Source organism: Chiroxiphia lanceolata, chromosome 11 (assembly GCF_009829145.1).
Source record: "Chiroxiphia lanceolata isolate bChiLan1 chromosome 11, bChiLan1.pri, whole genome shotgun sequence".
Taxonomy (NCBI): Eukaryota; Metazoa; Chordata; class Aves; order Passeriformes; family Pipridae; genus Chiroxiphia; species Chiroxiphia lanceolata.
In genome coordinates, this window is record NC_045647.1 from 5,837,470 (window position 1) to 5,853,641 (window position 16,172).

Sequence of the window (16,172 nt, forward strand, 5' to 3'; positions counted from 1 at the left end):
TTGTGTTTTTAAAAGCATTTATCTTTCACAAAGGTAGTTTAGGGATCTTCAAGGTGGTTAAAGGGGTTGAGGCATTCAGGTTTGTAGCATGTCAAATGCTGACATTTTAGTCAAGGGAGAAACTACAGTAATGTCATTAAAAATATAAGTTTAACTATGTATAAGATATCATTTAATGCAGTGGGAACTTAGTGCACAGAAAATGCCAGGCAGACTCTTAGAGCTTGCTAAGAGCAGGGGGGAAGTTGAGAAGTAATAACTGGCATTTTTGTTCTATTTCAAGGCATGTGCTTTCTGTGTGTGTGTGTGTGTGTGTAAGAGTTTGTGTGTACATGTACTTAAAGAAAATTGCTGTTCAAAGTGGAAAGTAAAAGCATGTTTTTAGGTTTTGTGGGGTTTAGACTTTTTGGTGTTCTGGAAAGTTTGAGTATTTTAAAACACTCGTATGTTTTAAAAAAATTAGGTAATAAGGGTTTTTCAGAAGGAAAATAGTTATTATGTCACTTTCTGTGAGGCAATCAACAAGCTAGTGTCAAGTGAGGGAATGGAAGTCACATACCTTTTACATGTATTTGTAAGGAAGGAATAAAAGATAGAAATTTTCTACAATTAGAATAATTATGGAGCAGAAAATGGCGTTTTCAGCTTTCTTTCTCAATTTGTGCACCTGCTACAGAATTTAAAGTGTGTTTGTGCCTCTTCAGATTGATGTTTCTCAAATAAACAGCAGTCTCCTCAGATCCCTCGTAACTTGGAAGCTGTTTTGTGAGTTTACATAAAATCCTCTTATGGCAGCTTGGAATTTGGAGAGCGTGGTTATCTGAGAAGGCAGTCTTCTCTTATCATGACAACCTGAGAATTCGCTACCTGTGTTTTCTCTCCAAGCAATAACAGAATGAACGTTTTGCATATTTGATTCTGCGTAAAAAAAGCCGTTACAGTTACCCTTATGAAATCAGATGTGTGGCTTAAACTTTTAGGTAATGATGAGTTATTGAGAAGCAAAGCTGGAAGTTGTCAGGAAGTTTTAATGAAAGCTGATTTTTCCCCAAGACATTTGAAATATAAACGTGATGTGGCAAACAGATAATGATGCTTCACATTCTTTATCAAAAGCAAAACAGACAAAGAGTCAACAATCTGTAGATTCAATTTCATTACTCTTAACTGTTCATTGATGTGTTTGCATTAGTTTTGTTGTGTGAATGATGGGTAGACTTCAATAATATTTAAAGACCTTGAACGCTGATTTCCCTGACTTTGCTCTGCAGCAAACTGGGAGGATTGTGAAGGAAAGTTTTTTTTGTTGGGAGAAATGAGAGTTGTTGTACAGTCTGACAATTTTGGCTCTGAGGTTGCCCCTACTACAAATTAGATTGTCAATACTTTTGTGAATTAAGACAGAGAAGTATCTGACGATGTCGATGTGGTTAATTAGCAACAGTGAGGACAATCACTCCATTTGGAAGTAGCAGTTGAAGATACCTGATTTAATAATGTAAGTCCCACCTGCTGTGCCTGCAAATGTATTCCTCAAGACTCGTTGAGTGCACTCCCATCCTAAGTCTGGCCCTGACCCTGAGCTCTGTGGAAACTGAGCTGCTCCAAGACGACCCAGGAAGATGCTTGGTTTTATTTGACCTATGTCTAAAGCAACTCACTCACATTTTTCAGATACACTGATGCAGGATATGTCAGAAGGTGAAAACATGGATGCAGGTAAAAATAGTAGCAAATCAAGGATTCTTTCCCTGTCTTTGCTTGTTAATTTGACAAATCTTGGCAGGTAGCCAAGCTGTATGTCTGAAGTTGGCTTTTAGCATCCCTCTGTAGTAATCTAAAATAGGCAGATGCTTTTAAGTAGAACAGTAGTTTTCTGCATTTTTAGTTCTCTCCTTCACCCTAGTTTTCTTTAGTTTCCTTTTGAACAGTCGCTTATTTGAACTATTCCTTTACATCCCCCTCTGTTGTATGAATAAAGTGAGGTAAAAGTGGAAGGAAACAAAATTACTATAAAGCAAGTTTCTTCCAAGTGAAAAAAACCATAAAGAAATTTCATCTTTCCTTCCATTCTGAGCACAGAGGGCTTTATTTAATTCCTTGTCTCTTACTTTTTTTTGCCCCCTGTTCTCTAATAACACACAGCCTGGCAGAAGGTACGTACATTCCTTCTTATGTGCGCTGGAATAGAATGTCAAAAAACGACTTGGGTGGAAGTATAGTGCATTTTTCTTGTTTATAGCCCTTGAACTATGAAAACCCCAGGAATACTCATTTGATGGAACACCTCTTGCCAGACAGGCAGAGTTTTAAGGCTGTAGGTCTCAGGTCTGCTGACTGTTAGAATGAATTTCACCTGATGTTTCATTCAGTGAGGATCTTTGTCCGCAATCGTTGTTCAAAACTGTCACTTCATAAACAGGCCATGTTAGAAAGATGTTGCCACTTAATCCTTCCTAATCATATTAATATTAGGGAAGTGATTTTCCTAATTTCTAGCAGTTCCATTGAAAGATGGGAAACAGTAACTCTGTTAAGGAAGAATATAGTTGATGATCATCAGAAGAAGCCGTAATGCTGATTAAAGCAAAGGTGGCTGATTCACTTTCGGGTTGAAAAGCAAAAATGTAATGTGGAGCAGAACTGCAGTCTTTGCACCTGAGATTATGGCACCTGTTATGATCACAAGAAAGAATTAATAATGGTCATATGCAGATTTTTTTCTTAAAATGAAGAATAACTGGGGGAATTTAGTATTCTTATATCAAAACATAGTTTGTGAGTCCTTGGCCAGGTGTGTAACTACCTTATCTCTGAAATTGTTTCATTGGCTATTGTTAAACTATTGAAAAAGTTGACAGTTCAGATGAAGAGGAAGTTACAGTTATTGCAGTACTAACATGGCAAGGACTTTGTAATTTTTTTGTGAGGAGTGAAAAAGTTTTAGCAAAGACTTTATATGGTCCAATTTCTCCCAATTTTAATGTGAGTACTTGTAGATTCCAAACATGAAGGATTTGAATCATCTGTTTTGTTGCATGCTGAGGTATCTGTCAGATACTGGTACAAAAGGGCTCTGTAGCTTATATATAATAAATAGAAACTAGTAGCAGTTTTTGGAAAAACAAATTTCTATATTTCTAGATTGTGCCAGCATCTGAAGGACACACATCTACTTGACTGTCTGAGTTGAAAGTAAAAAAACTGGATGGCAGAATTATCTGTGAACCCATTTTCTTAGGAAATACTTAGGGCAAGAATTCAGGATTTTAAGGGTTGGGTGGTCTTCTGTTAGAATGAGGGAGAGAACTTAGGCCTGAGGATTTACTGGTGAGGAACAGTGCTACTGGTGAGGTGCAGCTGAAAGCCAGTGTGCCCACCCTTACATCCATGTGACTTGCAAACTGAGTCCCTTATGAGGCAAGTTTTTCTTGAGGCAGCACATTAAAGTGCTTTTTGGGAATAAAAATGTAATATAGAGTAATGTAATAATTTAATATGTCTGCCTTATGAACTCGGCAGCAGCTCTGATTCTTTTCTTGGAAAAACCCCAGCAATTACATTTACACTGCTTGCTGCATGCCCCAGTGAGAACAGCAGCACCAGAGGAGTGTCTTATTTAGGGAGACAGGATTTCTTGGGGAAAAAGGTGGCTGGGTTGTAATACCTTGTAAAAGCCATGAAACAAACGTTTCTTTTCAGGATAGCAAGTGTCAAACTGCTGCATTTTAAGGCAGTGCAGAGGGACCCATCAGAAGAGTTGATGTTTTCTTTTCTTCCCTGTATTCCCTTTAGGTGATGGTTGCAGAAGCCCTGGATATTTCCAGGGAAACGTACTTTGCAATTCTGATGGACAGAGCCTGCAATGGACCTGTCATGGTTGGCAGTCCCCAGGGTGGTGTGGACATAGAAGAAGTTGCAGTAACTAGCCCAGAACTTATCTTTAAGGTATTGAAATGATGTTTTACACTAAAAATTTTCCATGTCAGTTATCCAAAGAATATTTTTCCCTCTTTCTCTTTCCATTTTTAATTCTTCCGTGTATGGAAAGAAAACAGTAAAAACCATAAAAATTGTTTCATCGAATACAGGATCAAACTTGTTATCTAGTAGATGAAGCATGTTTAACATCTGATTTTATTAGTGTTTGTGTCTCCAACTCAATTAGAAAAAGAGCTTAAATCTGGTTGTTATGTCATATGCTAAACTTTATATCTGAAATGTTTTATGAGTGAGTTTTGCTCTCAAGAAGGTACACAGTTTTTTCACAAGTAGGTTGGTGCCAATATAGTTATTGCTTCTGTGGCTCTTTTTCTCTAATTGACAGAGTTGTTAATTATTTCTTTGTACCTGCAAGACCTTTGCATCTGAAATACAACTGCTGTAATTACTTTTATAACGATGACTACATTTAAGTATTTTTTATGTTACTGTGGCAAGATAATGAATAGACAAGCTATTCAACAGAGAAAATAATTGATACAATCAAGTGTAATTATTCAAAAAATTGTAAAAATATTTAATGTGCATTTTAAAATTATATAAACTTCACAGTATTACTGGGCAGTGACACTCATTGCCTTGAAAATATTCCAGAATATGTCATAAAAATTAACAGACTAAATATTCGTCAACGCCATCTGTACAGTAATTAAAAGTGAAAACTTGTGTCACATTGTCTTGTCAGTGTGCCACCCTGAAGAATTATATGTTTTTTGGAAGGACTGTTTCATAGTCGGTGTGGTAATTATAACATCCCCTATAGGCAGCTGCCACAGCCTCAGTCTCAGGGAGCCTTGGCAAACAGCCAGGCTTTAATTACTAATTTGCAAATATATACTAAGTGTTTTCCTTTTGAAGTTTTAAATCTCCATTCAGATTGAATATTTAGTTATATTTATGCATGTTATTGTTGCAGGAGGAAATAGATATTTTTGAAGGCATAAAGGATCGTCAGGCTTTGCAGATGGCAAAAAATTTGGGATTCCAAGGACCTTTGCAACAGCAGGTAACTTGGCTCTACTCCCTTGGTTTAGACTGAAGACTTTTCAACCCAGCTATACATTAAATGCTTTCCAATAGGCTCGAAAGGCCAAGTGTCCATTAAATCAGGATCATTTTGACATTCGAAATGCTTAATTGCACCTATATAATTGTCATCAGGCATTAGCAGTTTGAATAAGGTCCTTATTGTTTTGAAGTGAGAGTCCCTAGTCTTTGAAGCAATTGATGACAACAGGCTGTTACACCACATGGGATTCTTTTACTTTCATTGGAATTCCACTGGAGCTCAGGGAATGACATGGGTAGAGCTTTTTTCGAAAATTGGCCCTTTATAGGGAGAAGTAAAAGTGTATCTGGCTGTACTGAAGCCTTTTAGATTTTTTTTTTTTACCTTCAACTCAAAACCAAAAGGCTGCCAGCTTGTTGTCTTTTCACTATCTCTTTTCTACATAAATATATTGAATATATATTTTTGCCTGTATGAAGCATTTTGCAGAGAAGAGAGCTCCTTTAATCTACTTTGGCGTGTTTTTGTTTCTGTAGTATCAAACTGTCATTTTTTTAGAACTCCTTTATTTTTAATTCAGCAGTTTTAATTATTTTCTATCCCAACATGCAATTAACAAATGCATAATCATTAGGTTGATTAACACACATTTGAAGATTTAGCTGTATATCTAATGAGGAAGAATGATTATGTAGAACCTTTCAACCCTTGAAGAGTTCTGGTACTTAATAATTAACAGCAATATACGGACTTTTAAATAACACATTTAAATAATGCTGCAGGAATGCATTTCTTTCTTTATGCTGCCAACTCAAAGGAATTTACTGAGGCATAGGGACACAGCTTTTATTCAGACAAATCCTAGTATTTACTTATATTTTCACTAGTTCTAAGTTGGGATTTTATGCTTTGCCTCGAAGAGACTCAGCACTTGTAGACCTTGAGAAAGAGAAGTGTTGACATTAAGCTGCCTGATTCAGAGAGGTGCTGAAAGATGGAGAAACCTTTAATAATAGAAGTGAAGTGATTTTGGTGGTCTGGTACAAATAGAACTGATTCCTGTGGCAATAAGAGCTTTTCAGGTTGCCCAGAGTCAATGGGGATTGCAGGATGGAGCTTCATCCCCAGCATCACTGCTGACACAGCCTCACCCGTGTGGTATTGGGGCAATGTGTCCACCCCAGTGTTTGTGCCAAGGAAACTGCTGCAGGTTTATAACTGATAATTTTTTTAAAGTCAAAACCTCTGAGAATGCTTCAACTGGTAAATTTTGAGCAGGGAAGGCTTCCTGAGCAATTTGTGTGCTGCTTCCCAACTGTAACTCTTTAAAGATATCCTGGAATCACAGAATGGTTTGGGTTGGAAGGGACCTTAAAGATCATTTTCTTCCAACCCTCCTGCCATGGGCAGGGACACCTTCCACTAGACCATGTTGCTCAAAGCCTCATCCAGTCTGGCCTTCAACACTTCCAGGGACAGGGAGTCCACAACCCCTCTGGGCAAAACTAGGTTTGATTTTGAGTCTTTCCAGTTGTAATTTTTTCTTTCATATAACTGACATTGTAGGAGAAAGCTGACTTCTGGGGTTTTTATTCTAATTCACTTATTAGGAGAGGTTCCAAATTTTTGGATTGTGTACTTCAGTTAGCTGATCAGTAATGAGGGGACAAATTTGAGTGGTTCTTTATTAGTGCACTTCATCTGAAAACTTATTTCAGCTAATAGGTTGTCAGTGTGTAATGAACCAAAGGGGTTTTTTATGCGCGCTCGTGTGGCTGTTTTCAAGTTGTTCTATTAGTGGAAGAATGTTATAAGAACAAAAGATTTGGCAGTTGGTTGTTAGTTTTGGCCACACAACTGGACACTGAGATAGATGGTGAGGGAGGATAGGAAACAAGCAATGAGTAAATAAGCATGCTTTGGATATAAGTTCTTCAAGAAAACATTGCAGATTGATGTAGGAAGGAGAAATAGGTATTTTCCTATTTCTAAGTCAGTAATGGGCACATACAGCTTTGTGGTTTCTGAATGAAGACTGATTAACGTGAATTCAACTCAGATCTCAGCATACTGGAGAATACATCATTTTGTTAGTGCCCAACAGTCAGTTTCCAAATTAAACTTGTCATAGTAATTGTAATGTTTATTTTGTAGAAAGTCTCCAGTTCATGTAGTCTTTAAATGCACATTTACTAAGTGTTATGCAGTATCATAATGCTACATTATACCTATTTAAGAGACTATGAATATGGTTAAGAAAACAGAAATAAAAGCAGTAATTATCTAGAGCTAGTTTGCAATCTAATGCATTAAAAATAATCTATAATGGTTTACCTTTGCCTTGAAAACATTTACTTTTATTTTTCTGTGTGGTAATTGTAAATCGTTTGATCAAATTTAGGCAGCAGATCAAATTAAGAAGCTGTATAATCTTTTCTTGAAAATTGATGCCACTCAGGTTGAAGTGAATCCCTTTGGTGAAACTCCAGAAGGGCAAGGTAAGAAATTGAAGGAAACAAATGAATGCATTATAATTCTTTATTTATGCAAACTATAAATTAAATTGCATAGAAGGATGTAGCAGCAGCTTTGCATTAATTTCATTTTGTAATGTAATTTAAGCAACATTCATAAACATTCCCATGGCAGATTTTATATTTCAATACCTTTTGTTCTTTCATCCAAATACTGAAAGTATTGGCTTCTACACGTTCTGCTTGGTGAGAAACAGCAACGTTTCCTGCTCTTCTGCTCTTGTACAAAGTTGAGGTTTTCTTGGGTTTGTTTTGGGTATTTTTTGTTTAGTGGTTTTGTTTGGGGGGAGGTTGTGTTAATACTGCTAGAATTACTGAGATTGTGTGCAAAGAAACTTATTCATTTATGTTCCTGTATATATGGGTAATTTAAGGTTTTAGTGCATGACTCTGCAGCCGATTAGAGCACAGGACAAATTTCAGCTGGAACTGACACATGGCTACACCCTTTGGGAGGAAAAAGGATCATTGGTTGGCTTTCAGCACGACTACAGGACTGAGGGACAGGGTAAAAATGAGGACCTGGATTACCTTTCACTTCGTAGTTGGTCTTCCAGCTGAAACCTTTCCTTCCATTTGTCCTTTTTGTCCAATTAACTTGGACAGAGGTGAGGAAAGGAGGAACTGTTTCAGTATTCCTGTGGTATACTGAAGTAGAATAGGGCTGATCCAGGTGGATCACAGTTACCACCTCGCTCTTTCACTTGCAAAAGGATTGCCAGAGAATCTGAAAAGCACTAAAAGGCAGAAAACAAATCCTGCCCTACCCAGCTTTATTAATGCATCTTAAAGGATGGTCCTCTTTGTTATAAAATAGGCTCTGGGACACTTAAATGCCCTATTGTAAAGTGACATTTAAAAAAAAAGGAATATTGAAGTATATCACAATAATTCAGAGACAGTGACAGAAATGATCAAATGTGTCTGCAGGTCTTTTTTTACATAATAAGCTATTTTCAGGTTAAACTAAGCTAGAAGAACATATTTATGGCTTAAAGGCATGGATTCTTCTTTAATAACAGACTTTCTTCAAATTCCTTTTTGGTTTGGGGAGTTTTTTGGTGTTCTTGACACCAGAATCCTTCAGCTCTGTGCACAGAGTTTACCTCATGGAATGATTTCCACCAAAACTACTTTTATATGAGGATCATTCACAGCACTGTGTGCTCGGTTTTCCAGCTCATTTGAGGTACCATAATAACATACACATTGAATCAACAGTTTCTGCCTTGCAAACCTCACTCAGCTTAATAAATACAAGTCAGGTTCTTAGCAGCTAATTCTGGGTTCCTTGGTTCTTGTGCAATTTGTGAAATGTATATTGGGGAGAGGAACACAAAGCCCTGCTGTTGACCTGAGTTGTTCTGGTGAGCTCAATTTTAAATGGAAAATTTGCCTTCAGAACCCATCAGACTGTTCTTTTCCCCCTCTGTTTAAGTAGATCCATTCAAATCAGTTGGGAATGAGGTGAGAAGGACCTTTTCACTTTCTGTTGCCAGCGAAGTGAAAGCCCAACAATGAAATAGGACCTTGTGAAAGGAACAGTCTGGATTTTTCCCAGTCTGGCAACATACAGTACATGACACCTGTGACCTTTTGAAAATGAATGGGATCTCTCAAATAGGTGCAATGAGAGCTGCTGGAACTGTCCTGCAGAGTATGATGTTAATCTCAAAACAAATCCATTGGTATGTCTGTCTCCTAACTGATAGACTCACCAGGTGTATTTTGTTGGTTCAAGACCACTGATACCATAAAAGCAAAATTTCCTTTCTCAAAACTTGTTGGAATCATTTTTGTAGCAGAATAGTTGACCAAGGTACCTCAACACTACAGGGCAGTATGGAAGGCACCCAGGAGTCCTTTTGCTTGGTCAGGTGGCAGAAATTGGGACATAGTCTATGACAATTGTCTGAAGTCAGGCAGAGAAACAAGCTCAAGGTGAGCTCTTTGTGCCAGGATCAGGCTGCCCTGGTGTTCACTCACTGGCTCAAGACTAACTTGGGTGACTGGGAGAGAACTTTGCTGTTCTGTTATTTTGGCAGAGCAAGGGACAGAACCCCAGTTCAGTCCTTACATCCCTCCCAGTCAAGAAGAAGACCTTTAAGTATGTCTTGGGTGTTGGTGAGTGGACACTGAGGATGAAGTGGCAGGTAACACGACAGGGGCATCACTGAGGTGCTGAAGACATATTTGGTGGGTACCGAGAGGGGAAATTGGTAGACAAGTAGGGGCAAGTGAAGGAGAGGATAGTTTGAAATGAGAGAAAACCAAATGTGGTCCTTAAAGGTCTTAAAGAACAATGATGTTACTAACTTTGCATCCTTGCTGGAGCGCTATGAGGTGTCACTATGGAAATTATTATTTGGATAAATTACCAAGTTGGCTTTTCTGGAGTGGCTGTGCATATTTAGTGAGAAGGGCTTAATTTGAGGGATGGTAGGAGTTTTTATGCTCTTTTCTCCGAGGTTTTTCCATATGTGTTTTGCATCCAGGAAGCTGAGGAGCAGAAACAGAGTGGGTTTCAAACTGTGAAAGCCATCTTACCAGCAGACATGCACAGGAGTCTTCCTGTGCTTATTTCTTTTTTGCTAGCAGTTTCTCCATCTGAAATGTCTTTAAGAAGAATAAAGATGAAACAAATGGAAGAACATTTGAGTAGCTTAATGCAGTTATTTCTAATGATAAAATACAAGTCTCTGTATGAAGACCATTATTCCTGTCAAAGTAATGGATAAGATGGATTTATTTCTTGCTGTGTTTTGTGTTTTTCACTTGTGTGAATTTCCATTAGGAGATACATTGGTTTATGTATTTTGTTTAATTTTGTAGCAAATTCTTTGTCAACAGTAATGGGTCAGATTCCTGTTATGCCCATTTTGGTTTGTTTTTTTTTTTGTTTTGTTTGCTCTCAGTGTAAACTGTTGAATTTGTAGATGACAAAAATCCTACACCACTAGCAATAACAACACAAGTACATCATGAATATAACTGTTGGAGCTTTCTCTGATATTTGTTTAGAAGAAAAATCCATTTGTATAATCCATCATGCATGTAACAATGTGCTTTTGATGGTGAAAATGGTTTGATAAATATTAATACATGTTTTTGCAGCTACTTTGTACAGCATGACCTTTGTTAAAGATGAGTGTTCTGTAGAAACTAGTTTCTATTAATGTGACATCGAGGATGTTCGTGTTTAAACAGAGCTCTGAAACTGCACTTGTAAAACTGAAAGCACAAGCTTTCAGTTGTTTTTGCAATTTAAGGAACTGAAAGCTTGAAGAAAAATAATAGTCTTAGTTCATTGCTAAAAAATAAAATTGAAGCAGCTCTAGTACAGTAGAAGCATATGATGAACTGCAGGTATTTCTGCTTTTGGCACATTCCCACATGATGGTTGACCAGGTGAGATCTAGACTCTTCCAAGAGATTTGTTATACACACTCATGAACAGTTTTCTGAAACTTCAATCACTGAAATGAAATTTGATACTGTTTTCATTTAATCTGCTATCAGTTACAAGTCAGATATTAAAAAAATAAACACCAAAACCACATCAGCATCGAAAAAAAAACAAACCAAGAAAACCCAATAGAAATCAAGTTACAACTCTCCTATTTGTGTAAACGTTTTGAAAGACTAAAATTATCTTTTTAATTGTAATTGACCTCCAGATGTGTACAGTGCTCATGAACACATGCACATGTACCATCTACGTGTTTCGATGGCAATATGAATAAAAACCCAGCAGATAGAAAAACTATTGGATGCAGCATTTAAAGGCACTTAAATCTGATTGATTTACCTTAACAAATCAATTATACTTAAGTGAGTAATTTTAATTTGGGTATAGCACAAGTGAAATTACTTAAATAGTAATATGATAAATATATAGTCTCACATTTACTTACAACATTTTAATCTAATGAGGTGTTTGCTTATGCAAACCCAGAGAAATAATGAGTCAGGAAATGGGCAAATAACACTCTACAGGCATTTCTGTTACTGATGTGTTTATGTGAATATTCCAGCTGCTAGCCAGACTTTTATCTGTTACTTAATATAGTCAGGTTTAGCTGCGTCTTGATTTGTTTTTACAACCATAGTGGATGTTGATATTGATGAGAAGTTTTGTATTTACTTTTTAAACTTTCTTGATTTAAAAGTAGCCTTTTGGTCATTTTTAACATATGTTGGCTTCGTATTGTTTGAGATCTTTAATGAAATAATGTGTTCTCAGTAGAGAATTTAAGGGAAACCTGCCCTTTGCTGCTGGACTCAATGAACTTCATCTGCTCATATGCTGGAGGTGCCATCATTCCCAAAGCAACCCTCTCCCCCTCCCTGCTGCAGTAGCCATAATATTTCAGAAGCTCTGACTAACTGTAAACTCTAAATGCCTGCATGCTGTTTTATTTTCTCCTGTAGTTGTTTGCTTTGATGCCAAGATAAACTTTGATGACAATGCAGAATTCAGACAAAAAGAAATATTTGCCATGGATGACAAGTCTGAAAATGAGCCCATAGAGAACGAAGCTGCCAAATATGATTTGAAATACATAGGACTGGATGGAAACATTGCTTGCTTTGGTAAGAACAAATACATCCAAAAGACATTTGAAGACAAATTCATACTTGTTCAATATATAAACTTTGTTTACATTCTGACATTCAGTCCACCCTTGAAAATATTTCAGTCTGTTTTGCTGAGGTTGTCTGTCCTTCCCCAAGTTCTTGCAGGAATGAAGCTAAAATTGTGTTGTAACTGTGATGATGGCCACAGCAGACAGGCAGGACATGAGTGGTGTCAGGCTAAAGAAGAAACCTGAATTTTTAAGCTGATGCAATTGGTCTTTCGAGTAATTAAAACAAGAAAAGTCATCAAGAATCAATCATTAAGTTTCAAAAATGAGACTGTGGTACTTAAGATACTGCAAAAGTATGTTTGTATAAACATGACATTCCCACTTAAAATTGAATAGTGAACTCTATTTCTCTTTAAGGAAAACTGCTAAAGAATCTGCTTGGCTATTAAAAGGAAAATGACAGTTTTTTATTTCCTGAAGTTCCTTAGAACAGAAATTACTCTACTGTTTAGAAGAGATAAGTAAAAAAGTCTGCTATACTCTACACAATTTTTATTTTGTAGAAATTCTTTTAGCCAGTACAACATTTTATTATTAATCTAATTGAATTAGATGTTTTTTCTTAGCTTGGTGACAAAATGCATTTACATTACTCAGATATGTGCTCTAATCACAAATCTAGAAGATTCTAGCAATGTTTTGCAGTTGATTCAGTAAGTCACAGTGAGACTTCAATCTCAATTTAAAGCAAAACAAAACAAAACCAACCAAAAGACCCCGAAACCCCAACAATTGGCAACACTACGGAATTTTTTTAGTATTTGGTACTGCTCTTGAATTCCAAGTGACTGGGGAACCTTTGTCCAGCAGGAGCAACCTACTGGGCACACAAAATTTTCATCTACTTTTCCTAGTTTAGAGGATGTTCCTGCCCATGGTAATGCTTCTAGACTGGTGCAAATGCAAAATAAAAGGCAGTTTGAGATCTGTCCCCAAAACTGAGTTGTCTATGTTACACTAATACAAAGCATCATCTACTGCTATCAGAGTATTGGGAGGGGAGCTTAAGGAGTCAATTTGTCCTTCATGTCTCAAGATGCAGTCACTGTTCCCAGAAGTTTTTGTGTCTTTATTTTTAATAAAATCAGCAGGTTTTGCATTTCCCCCAATTACCATCCCAGTCTTCATACATGCTTAGGGGAAGGTGCACCTCTAAGTCCTAAAGAAACCTAAGTGTTGGTGGGTTTGCACCAGATTTTTAATTATTCGTTATGTGGGATGTCCTTGAATAGGTACTGGCATATTTAGAAATAGATATGTAAGATTTTGAGCCATGTTATGTGGTTGTGCTGACACATTTTAAGCCTTTTCACAAATCTTATGTACTTTCGTGGGAAAAATAAGCACTTGATGTTTACAATTACAGTCAATGGAGCTGGACTTGCCATGGCAACATGTGATATAATATCCCTGAATGGTGGAAAGCCAGCCAACTTCTTGGATCTCGGTGGAGGTGTGAAAGAAGCACAAGTGTACCAAGCATTCAAGCTGCTGACAACAGATCCAAAGGTAAAAGTGTTGAGTTTGGACCAGAAGCTTCCTCACACAGTGATACAGCTGTGTAGGACCATAGGAGCCCTGCTATAGGACTATGAATAGTGAAAAATAGAGATAATGGTGTGAAAACTGAGGATGAGTTACCAAAAGGGTGACCTGGGAGGAAAATTATTTCAGTGTGAAGCACTGGAATGACTTACTGGCTCCTGATTCATAACTCAAATTTGCTGGTCAGTCATGAACGGGAACTTTTTCAAGGCAGTTCAACACCAAAGTGCCGGTGTGGCAATGCTGGGCACTGAAGTGTTGAACTTGAAACATCTCACTCCTAAAATGGAATTTGTGAGTTTTAGATACGTAAAATGTCATTCCTAGCAGTGTAATACCACAGTAGACTGAAAAGGAAAATGGGAATTAAGCAAATAGCTAATTCTAAAGGCTCATTTGTACTCCTTTAAGCTTGAGGTTTCTAAAATATCTGATTCTGCACTGCAGGATAGTCTGTGTTTAATTAACATTCCCACGCTGGAATCGTAGCCTGGAACATTCTGACACTTCCTTTTGCAGATGGAGGTGCAGTTGCTCTTTTCTTTTTTGAACAAGAGGAGAAGACATTAGTCTGTGTGTATTGAGTAGAAGTTATTTCTAGAGATGCATGTTGGCATGTTGAGGTCACTGGTCCCCTTTGCAGACAGAACTGGAATATCTGCTGAGAGAATATTGATCAGACGTGGGCTTTGGAGCAGTGCCAGCCTGACCATCCTACCAACAGGGAGTTCTGCTTTTGTGTGTAGCCAGAACTTAGTTGCTGTTGATATTTTTACTAATGGAAATCTGTCGAAGGGCTTTGATCATCTTTCCCATCTCCTGCACCCAACATCACTGCTAAAGTCCCTGTTTCAACATATTGCTTCTTTTTGTGGATTTATCTCCTTTATCTCACTTTTTCTGTGCTTCCAATCATTTTTCTCATGTTCATTGTGATGTGCTATTAGCTCCTCTAAATACCACCTTCCTGTGAAAATTACATCACTGTAATGCAGTAGTAAGTGACAAAATGTTATGACTTTTTAGATAGGGGTGGATACTGTTTGCAGCAAAATTTCAAGGCAAAATCAGGAAGAAGATTTACAGTACAAAGTAAGCACAGGTCAGCTTCATATTGCAAGCTCTTTGCAGCTGTAGCTCTCCTTGCATATTTTTAAAGCACTTAGTACCTTGATGGCTCAACTCTACTAGACAGGGTTTTCTGCATTATTTAAAACATTTTGCACTCCAATAAACCTGGGTCACACTGACCTTTTGTCTGTAGAAGTCTAAGTGTATGTTCTTTCCAAGAACCACAGGAAGAGAGCTGGCTGTCTCCTTCTATGCAGTGACCTTATGAGCTTGAAGTCATTAACACACCTAAAAGAACAGACTTGGAAAAGTAGAGAAGTGAGATATCTTGCCTGGGGTAGAAGGGAGACAGGACTTGAGAAGGGACTTGAGAATCATGATAGAAAACTGGATAGTTTGGTGCTAGTCTGGTGCTTGTAGGCACTGCTGTGCTTGGCTTTGTGTGAGTTCTGGCTCTTCTCAGGATGTTACAGGAAGATTTGGTGGTGTGTGTTTGAGCTGCTCTGCAGTGTGTGCTTTATGTGATGATCAAGGTTTGGCTGAGATGTAATTTAGTTCTGAAACTCATGTTAGTGGTAGGGAAGCAGGTGCAGTAAAGTCTTAGATACACAACTTGTCTGGTGATTATCACTATGCAAAGTAGGTTCTACCGTCTGCTGCAGCACAAACAGCAGGTATTAATTCTGGTGATGGAGGTTACTGAGTTTAAACAATTTTAAAAGAAAAAGGTATTTCAGTAGCTCTCAGCTGTGTAACATCTGCACGCCCAGCATTTGACTTGTAAATGTATTCTTCTTCTATTATATATTCTACTTATATATTACTGCTTAACACTAACTGCTCACACCAGGGCTAGTGAAGCTCTGCTACTGAGATGAAGAAAAAGGTACATGGAAAGGACCTGGAATAAGGATTGATGCTGTGTCTGTGCCATTCCTGGCACTGACTGGCTGAAGATGCAGAAGGCAAAACATTTCCTGTCTTAATTTGTTCTGTTCAGAAAATACAGTAAATGTCTGTTATTTCCTCTCTTGATACACCATGTCCAGTAGCTCACTAATTTAAAGTAAGATAATTAAATGAATCCTCTCTTTTCTTAACTGATAGTAGGGTTTCAGTCCCAGGAGTCTTTGTGGCTGATGCAGCATTCACAGTTCTATCTGGTCAGTCATTTCCTTGTAACCTTTAACTTGATTCCCACCTGGTTTGAGAAGATAAAAATTTGTTCGTGGGAGCTTGAGATTCAATTAATTGTTGTAAATGTCTAAATGTCTGAAGAGTAAAGAATTAAAAAAAGTCTTCAGAGCTATAATATGGTGAAGCACTGCTTTGAGTTGTGTTGAGATGTGGCGCTGCAGAGTT

At 37.5% G+C, this 16,172-nt stretch overlaps 1 protein-coding gene across 2 annotated transcripts in view; it reads left to right on the top strand.

Moving 5' to 3' along the window:
• The window catches only part of SUCLG2 (succinate-CoA ligase GDP-forming subunit beta), a 120,566-nt gene that overhangs the window by 56,179 nt on the left and 48,215 nt on the right, over positions 1-16,172 (top strand). For both annotated transcript variants that reach the window (XM_032699379.1, XM_032699381.1), the window contains 5 exons: positions 3,796-3,948; positions 4,919-5,008; positions 7,413-7,509; positions 11,977-12,138; positions 13,561-13,703. In XM_032699379.1, coding sequence (XP_032555270.1) covers positions 3,796-3,948; positions 4,919-5,008; positions 7,413-7,509; positions 11,977-12,138; positions 13,561-13,703 — 645 coding nt within the window. The remainder of the gene's footprint in view (positions 1-3,795; positions 3,949-4,918; positions 5,009-7,412; positions 7,510-11,976; positions 12,139-13,560; positions 13,704-16,172) is intronic.